This window comes from Branchiostoma belcheri, unplaced genomic scaffold, assembly GCF_001625305.1.
Source record: "Branchiostoma belcheri isolate BF01 breed outbred unplaced genomic scaffold, Haploidv18h27 scaffold159, whole genome shotgun sequence".
In the NCBI taxonomy this organism is placed as follows: domain Eukaryota; kingdom Metazoa; phylum Chordata; class Leptocardii; order Amphioxiformes; family Branchiostomatidae; genus Branchiostoma; species Branchiostoma belcheri.
In genome coordinates, this window is record NW_017803035.1 from 398,091 (window position 1) to 407,028 (window position 8,938).

Consider the following 8,938-nt stretch of genomic DNA (forward strand, 5'->3'; position numbering starts at 1 on the left):
GTTGAAAATGCTGGAATTTCAGAGCAGCATTCTAAATAGCGTCCGTCTTTCCGTTTGGCGGAATTTTGTCACTTATGGTGGACAAAAACTTTGCCCAATCAGTCATCTTTGACAGACAAAAATCGGCGAGTTAAGATATAGAAAGAGATATCATTAAACTCAGCTTTGTCTACCAGCAAAATTTGCCCCTAAAAATGCAGAAAAATAGCGTTTTAGACTCTGAGGGTCAAGATTCCAATTCACAATTTTCAAAGGGAACAAGCCTCGGGACCTCTAAGATTGTTGCGAGATGACGGTAAAAATTTCAGGCTAGCTAGAACATTGTTTCGGTGTTTAGGCCACATCAATTTAATTTGTTGGTTCTCGGATTTTTTCAGAAAAAATATGAAGCGACAGGGACAAAAAAAATAAAATAAAAACAGGTCTAGGCATCCTATTATAGGCTTAAATGCTACAAAATGAGCCATGAAGTCAACACAAAAGGCTGGGTTAAAATTTAAACATTGAATTTTGAACTTTTAATCAAACCACTGCAATGATAGATGGGAAAACTGTAACAACTAGGAAGAAAAGGACTTTCCTCAACTGTTGGGGGGCAAAACATGAGCATTTTTCAATTGATTCAGGACCAGAATCAATTTTTTTTCTTTTTTTGCAAATCAGAAAAAAATGAAGAGGCGAATCCGAGAACCAACAAATTAAATTGGTGTGGCCTAAATAGTAAGAAGCATGAAGTCAGTATGGTGAAGTTTCTAAAGGCACCTTGTCTGGAGACACAACAATGGCATCTCCTTCTGTCTCAGACACAACTATGGTTATGGGTGATGATGCAGTATTCGTGGGTTCACTACTCAGGTTATATTTCTTCTCGGCATGTGTTGGTGTCTGCTTCAATCCACAGCAGCAACAAACAAAACATATTTTGTTTTCAGAATTCACCAACAAGCAGTTTGAGGAACAGTCAACAAAAATATTCAGTCTTAAATTAAATTAACACAGATGGGACCTGGTCATAGCAGAGGAAAATTTCTTTTTTTTTTACCTCAAGGTCAGGGGCAAATCGGACATGCATGGCCTTTCTGTCATTGTTACGGCCTGGATGGCTGAATGGCTACCACAATCCCATGCAGCATGCAGGAAGACAAGAAACTTTAAAAATACATTGAGACCAATAAGTGTCTGTAAGCTTGTGTCGAAAACTATCATTCCTTAATTTTGATGCTGCACTTAATGTGAAGTTTAAATTGCTTAGACAACTCAGTTGCTAGCACAGTAGGAGGTTTGACAAACCATGCTACACATCCAATAGAAAACTATTCCTGAGTAATTCTGACACAGGCTTTTGACAGAATAATGAAAAAAACTGCTTCATTTGTCAAAGAGAGTGAGTGTGGAAGCAACGTGCCATTAATTATAAACTGTCCTAAGGCCACAACAATTTAAATTCTTTGTTAACGGATTCGCCCGCTTCATTTTTTTCTGATTTGCAAATAAAAATAAAAATTCAGAATCAACTGCAGAATGCTCAATGACATATTTTGCCTTACACAGTTGAAAACAGTCCTTTTCATCCTAGTTTTAACAGTTACATTGTATTCCATCTTTCAATGCAATGGTATCATTAAAAGTTCAAAATTCATTGTTTAAATTTTGAACCAGCCTGGTGCGTTGACTTCATGGCTCCTATCTTACCATTTTGGGCCATAATAGGATGCATAGGCCTGTTTTTATTTTTATTTTTTATTCGCCGGCCACTCCATTATTTTTCTAGATATATCCGTTAGCCAAGAAATTAAATTGGTGTGGCCTAAAGATATGTGTGAAATGTAGAGAGGTGGAGGATATTACTAAAAAACAACAGTTACTGTTGATACAATGTACCTGTACGTAGAGTGTGGAGGTGTAGCGAGGTTCGTGGCTTGCATTGGTGGGGTGATGTGCATGTTGCTGTTGTGGTGCATGCAAGAAATAAACATTTGTTGCAAAAGTTGGGATAGTCCCAAGGATAGAGAGAATCAGAGGAAGTGTTCCAAATGAAATCAAATTAAATTAAATTAATCAAATTAAATTAAATCAAAGCATAAAATGATTGACAGTAGCATTTAAAGATGCTGTACAGTTAAAATCATAGACTGAAGCAACAATAATTAAAAAAACTGATACAGTAATGCTGTGTATGATGTTTTATACTATTACAATTTATAATTGTTTCTTTAAAATGTCTTCAAACTATTGAAATTTGTTTCTTTGAAATGTCTTCAAATTATTGAAATTATATAATAGCATGAAAAAAAGTATGAGCTGTGACAAAAAATGCAATTTTGCCGTTGATAAAGATGATGTTTTCTTATTATAATAACTAAGCTAAACGTCTTTCATGTCTGTCTGACTTTATGTCACCCTACAAAGATCCAAGTTTGTACCTGCTGTCCAAGTAACTGTCCAGTAGAGTTTTGTAAGATGCAAAAGTAATAACATTAAAGCAAATTAATATGTAGTCATAAACAAGTTAGTTAAACAAGCAGCTGGAAATTGGATGACTAGTAAGGAATGACAATGAAGATGCATTTTTGGCTACGAGCACACAATATACATGTACCTCATTGAGTTTAGCTGATATGTCTCTCCTATCTAGGCTGGCTTCTGGTCTGTGCTCTAGTGTTGGCTATAGTAAAGATGGAAGGGGGACAGATAGAACAGAAACACTCACACATACATTACACAATGTATATATAGAATACATTGTTACATGAACAAGTTCAACAGGCAAAAAGTGACGTACATATAGCAGCACTGGGTCTTGTAAGTAAAGTAGTCATGTAGAGATATTCAGTGATGAAATATAACATCCATGTCCATAATATCACCAGGGTCCATAATATCGCCACCTTGAGAAATAGTGTGCTTAAAGATAATTTTTACTGCAACATACCCTAGGTATGTACATTTGATATGTGAAGGAGTGCATACCAAAAGTATGTTGCAGTAAAAATATCTTGTATATTAAGGCCACACCAATTTAATTTGTTGGTTCTCGGATTTTTTCAGAAAAAAGACAGGGCGAAAAAAAAATAAAAATAAAAACAGGTCTAGGCATCCTATTATAGGCTTAAATGCTATGGAATGAGCCATGAAGTCAACACAAAAGGCTGGGTTAAAATTTAAACATTGAATTTTGAACTTTTAATCAAACCACTGCATTGATAGATGGGAAAACTGTAACAACTAGGAAGAAAAGGACTTTCCTCAACTGTTGGAGGCAAAACATGAGCATTTTTCAGTTGATTCAGGACCAGAATCAATTTTTTTTTTTTTTGCAAATCAGAAAAAAACGAAGAGGCGAATCCGAGAACCAACAAATTAAATTGGTGTGGCCTAAGCTCACTGTTTCTCAAGGTGGCGATATTATGGACCCTGGTGATATTATGGACACAGATGTTAGTAGTATTATGATAATTGTTTATTACAATACTACAGAATCTGTAATTATACTTGTTTTACTACAGCAAGAAGGAACAGGCTTGCACAACACACAGACTAACATCATGAGTGACTACCTCATACACAGAGGTGGGGCGGACGTTCCCTAGTTGTGAAATGCCAGCAAACCCTGGATATGGGGGTGGCTGAGAACCAAGCAGCATTGTGTGCAGAAAGAAGCATTAAGCAAGGGCAGTGAAACAACAATTCAGTTCCAATGGAGTGTATGTTCTGCTTCTAAATAGCAAGAGACACGCACACATTTACATGATTGTAGCATTAAACAGGGAATGAAAAACCGATTTCCACAAGGAACTGCAGTCACTACATTCTGGTAACTCAAGGAAGGCACAGCTGACAGCAAGTAAAAACGAGAACTACGACAATGACAATAAAGTACCCCAGTGTGATACCTTATGAGTAGGATAGCTATCACCTCTCCATCTGTCCTGACTCATGGCATGGGGCTAGGTAAGGCAGAGTAACAGGAGAAAAAGACAAGGAAGACATCACAAAATGCACAACAGCATCAGAAAAGATTCAGTCCCTTTTCTAGGTGAATTTGTTGGCATTTTTATCAATTTTGAACAATTGCATGTATACCTAAGATCTGATTTGCTGTTGACCTTCCTAATGAATGATATCCTTTGTTCTGTATAATTTTTCCTACTGATAGTTAAATTTTGAATAATACTTCTTGGCAAAGAACAAAAAGCCCAGTCACATACATTGTGTGATCTTCATAGGATTACAAACTGGCATTCTCAGGATACATTGTGTAGATACACCCTTGTAAGCAGTTGGTTCTATAAGAGCCTGCATCAAAATCGTACAATGACCTAGGACAAATGTGACTGCACAAAAGTGACAGAAGGCAGCTTAGCATGCCCAGAGTACCTGTACTTTTGGTATAACGGTAGCAAAGATGGTAGCATCACTGGCACCACTAGCACCACCACCACCACTGTCAGTAGTGTCAGGTAACTACAGAGAACAAGCAAAACAAAACATAAAGCTGCTCCCATGCAAAAATAAACAAAACTAGCACATTAAAAAATATCATTGATGTAAAAAAAAAATGTAACACTTGAGCCCAATGCAACTACTAAATATTAGAAATCATAAAAACCCCATGCCAAAAGATTTTGCATGCCTGAAGTTACAGTAAGGCCACACCAATTTAATTTGTTGCTTCTTGGTTTTTTCAGACGGTACAATATGAGCTATGAAGTCAACATACCAGGCTGGTTTATAATTAAAACAATATACACTGTATTTTGAACTTTAAATGAAACAAAGTTGCATTGTTACATTGAAAAACTTTTAACAACTAAGAAGAAGAGGACGTTCCAGCCAAAATATGTCTTTTATTGTGCATTTTGCAGTTGATTTAGAACCTAAAAATTTTTTTTTGTGCAAATCAGAAAAAAATGGACAGGGCGAATCCGAGAAAAACAAATTAAATTGGCGTGGCCTAAAGTGTTAATATAGGCACCTGCTGGGTAGAATCTCCAGATGGGGCACCATGATAGCCGGCACCTTTATCTGGACGGCCAGCCTCCTTGGTTTGCTAGCAGCCACCAAAGGGAACACACAAGGGTATGTTAGTAAGACCAAGATTATAAACCTCTTCAAACACTAATTGCCTAAGGATACAAAAATTGAATTATACCCAGTATGTACAGTTTAGGTATGACGGTTAGTAGTAATGATGAGCATGACAAGTCAATGATGAAAAAACTGCAAGAAAAAAATTACTTTTCAACTTAGGAAATGTAAAAGAAAAAGCTGGCATGCTACAATGCTACATAATTAATTGCCTTGACTGATTAGTTGTGCTGGGGCCACCTTTATGTATTGTGAACTTCAAAGTGTTTCCTAAGGTTGCTGAATTGTTGGCAGAAAAGTCTAAAAATTGCACATATTCTGATTAGTGATGCATACCGGTTCACTGGACTTGGATCCAGACTTGTAAGAATGTTTAGGTTCAAGTCCAAAAAAAAATAAAAGTCAAGAACCGAGTCCAGACTTATTACCATAAAAGACCATTTCACATACCCCTTTTCTTTCCATTTAACCACCTAAAACCTTTTGTACATGTAGATTGTAAAATCTTTGCTACAAAACGAAGAAAACATCGCCATCGGGCATCGTCAGGTACCGGCCTCCATGTTATGTGGCCAAAGTTTCACCCAGACAACATTGCAAGGTTGCCAACATGCAATTTTGTATATGCCATGGGTTTAGGTCTGGACTTACAAGTCCGGAACTGAACCTAAACCTCTGGATTTGAATCCGGACCTGAACTTAAAATTGGGTTTAGGTATGCAGCACTAATTCTGATACATAAGAACTATGAATTTTCAAATGTGGCAGAAGGAAACAGTGACATGGCAAAGCTCTAAAGCAGCTAGCAGAAGCACCTGGTTATCTGTAATGCTGTCAGCTTCAGCCTCAACTGTTACTGTTTCCTGCTTCTCTTCTTCACCAGCAGGTTGCTACCAGTGCAAAAAAGTCAATAAGCATCATGCATTGCCAATCTTATTAAAAAGGAGTATGACTAGAAGCAAAATTGCATCACTCAAAATATTAAGCAGTGTTGCTTGCTACAAGTTGAACATAGGAAGGCTTCTAGAATAATATTATTGTTTTAGGGATAAAAGCTTTGATATGATGAAAATGGCTAGTCACAAAAATGACCAATCAACACAATGAAGAAGAGGTAGAAGATTCACTCCTGATACAAACAAGATGGTGTGGGAAGAGCAGAAGCTGTGTTGTAAAAAGAAACTATTCTATACTCAGACAACCAGCAATTCTGATATCTAAATGTAGAATTAACTGTTACAGTAGCAGTTACCCTGAATTGGTACAATGCTAAGGCCACAGCAAGTAAATTTTATGGATGACATCCTCCGCAGACTCCAAATCTAATGCGAGCGGGCGAAAAAAAAACAAGGCAGGCCGAAAAAAACAAGGTTCCTACATTTTAAAATTTTGACTCAATCATTGTACAAATGGTTTTGATTCAGTGGGAACACCACATATACACAGCCAGAATCACATATCACTGCATCAAAGTAAGAAGCAAAACATTAAATCAGAGTCTTTTCTCGTCTCCTCTCTTCATTGTTATCTGCCATCCACCTTCTGGCATGCCAGCAGACATCTTTGCCCATTTTCGGCATATTGACCACTGTCAGAAGGCAACAAAATTTCTTGTTTTTTTTCCCCAAATCAGGCGAAAATCAATGCAAGCGCTGATGTCATCCATAAAAATTACTTGCTGTGGCCTAATATGCAATACAGGATGCTACATGTATCTACAGTACCGTTCGCGTTATAGTTAACCGGGTACCCCGTTACTAACGAGTTAGATTTTCGTCAGAAAATCGTTAGATTTTCGTCAGAAAATGGTTAGATTTTCGTCAGAAAATCGTTAGAAAATCGTCAGAAATTATTTCTAACGCGTTACCGTTTCGTAATGCGTAGGGTCGGATTTCATGTTTGTTTTGCGCGCCGACAAGACAATAGCAATTTGCCACCTCCTGGGGCGCGCGGGCGTCCGCTTGTGTTGCGATGTTGCCCCACGAAACATGACATGTCTGACGTAGAAAAAATATAAATCGGTAACTCACGCCTAAAATTCACGGCGGTTTTTGGTACAAAAGAAAAATTATTATAATTTTTGTAAGGCCCGCGGCTTACCTTTCGGCTCCCATGACGCCACTTCCGTGCCAATCGGGTTCGGGACCCCGCCTGCATGTCGACTTCGATGTGTATTTTGTACAATAACGAGTGGAAATAACTTCAATAAATGAACATATTTCTTCTGAGTATAGTCGATATTAACACCAACAAAAAGTCAAGTGACGCACGGTAAGAAAATGTACGTCACTCCCGGCGCAAGGGAGTGACGGTTCAGGTACATGTAACTCCCGGCGCAAGGACTCATGTCATGCCGACTGAATGGTTCGTCGGAGCCGATCTCAGTGGAACCCCGGCCGAAAAGGAATGCCCCGTACGGTAAGTACAACGTATAAACTGAATTGTAAGAGGGTTTATGAGTGGTAAAATTTGAAATAGTCCGCTAACCTTGTACGTTCTCGTATCGTTGCAACATAACATATGACAGTTCTGCCTCGACAATGACAGGCGCCCGAGTTTAAAATTTAGCTTTCTGAATTCTCTGCCGCCCGCTCTCTTTTATTCACAAGAACAAACTTTCCATAACCTGGGCCCCGAGATAAAAGTCTTAACTCTCCTCTGAACAGACTTTACGTTTACGAATGACTTTACGTTTACGAATTAATACTTACAAGTATGGTAGTTTTTCTGCCTTTGATTTTGAGACATAATACATTACGAGTTTTTTAAACATTGTTGTTGTTTTGTCTTTAGGTGTCAAAGTTTAAATACGGTAGCACCTATACATTCACAGCGGCATTAATACTCCAACCAGTTCTCCGCCTCGGTGATTGTTACTCGCCATGGGGGTTGGTCAATCGGGAAATTGCCTTACCTTTCGTTGCGATGATGACGCCTTGCGAACCGGCCGCTCGAAAACACACGAAACGTTTCCCAATACAATACTGCATAACGAACGAACTTTAATAAAGACATACATGATTACACCGGTTATGAAGAAGGCTGCGTATATCAATCGAGAATTTACGGTAATACAAGATTACACAATTTTTCACTAATAGATCGTTCTCATTGAACGTACAAAATAGTGAATTTTAAGGTCGAAAGATCAATGAACTGTTTTTTTCTTCAGGCAAACCTGCGCTCTGATTAAATAGAGCCATGTTGTCGGACGCATGCCACAATGTGGCAATAAGAGAGTAAAACGCTTATGCTAGTCACATCTTACACCGTCTCAATCTAAAAGGCATCGCGTCTTTATTCAATAGATTGCCATTTTCTGTTCCAGTGAAGACGACAATACGACAGTCAAGACGACAATAAGTCAACTCTATGTCATTTAAAACTACCTGTAAGTTTCTAGAAATTGGCACATAGTTTTCAAGATGATATACTAGTAATATAAAACATGCCACAAACTCGCCGTAAATGTGCAATGTTCTGGAACAACTTCGTAAAGTGTTTCTCAGCTAACTTGTTGAGGATAAAACGTAATTGAAACGGAGTACAAAATAACTTCAAAATCTACATAATAAAAGGCAATTGTCTAAAAATATAGCTATTTGTCTAACTCTAACAACTAGATGTAAGGAACACCTACTACATTTGGTATACAAGTCTGCAATGTGTGTCAAATGCTTCATCGACCTGTAGATGAGTATGAAAGTTTTTACACTAAAGCGCTCTGCCCTTTTTCCACTGTTAAACAAATACTATATATAGATATATATATACAGCATTGGCCTTTGGACTATCTAGTGTCCTGACGGGGCACCTCTGCGGGCGATGACAACAGGTATAACCTTGTCCA

General features: G+C 37.9%; 1 protein-coding gene across 50 annotated transcripts in view; it reads right to left on the reverse strand.

Moving 5' to 3' along the window:
- LOC109465835 (nesprin-1-like) overlaps window positions 1–8,938 on the reverse strand; it is an 87,882-nt gene that overhangs the window by 20,291 nt on the left and 58,653 nt on the right. For 12 of the 50 annotated variants that reach the window (XM_019763281.1, XM_019763295.1, XM_019763292.1 and 9 more), the window contains 10 exons: window positions 5,904–5,978; window positions 4,976–5,050; window positions 4,378–4,464; window positions 3,894–3,947; window positions 3,558–3,626; window positions 2,600–2,665; window positions 2,424–2,438; window positions 1,882–1,947; window positions 1,043–1,111; window positions 763–888 (listed from right to left, as the gene is read on the reverse strand). The exons of 11 other annotated variants lie outside the window; for them this stretch is intronic. In XM_019763281.1, the coding sequence (XP_019618840.1) occupies window positions 763–888; window positions 1,043–1,111; window positions 1,882–1,947; window positions 2,424–2,438; window positions 2,600–2,665; window positions 3,558–3,626; window positions 3,894–3,947; window positions 4,378–4,464; window positions 4,976–5,050; window positions 5,904–5,978 (702 nt within the window). The remainder of the gene's footprint in view (window positions 1–762; window positions 889–1,042; window positions 1,112–1,881; window positions 1,948–2,423; window positions 2,439–2,599; window positions 2,666–3,557; window positions 3,627–3,893; window positions 3,948–4,377; window positions 4,465–4,975; window positions 5,051–5,903; window positions 5,979–8,938) is intronic. 27 more of the 50 variants (XM_019763317.1, XM_019763316.1, XM_019763313.1 and 24 more) reach the window with 21 other exon arrangements.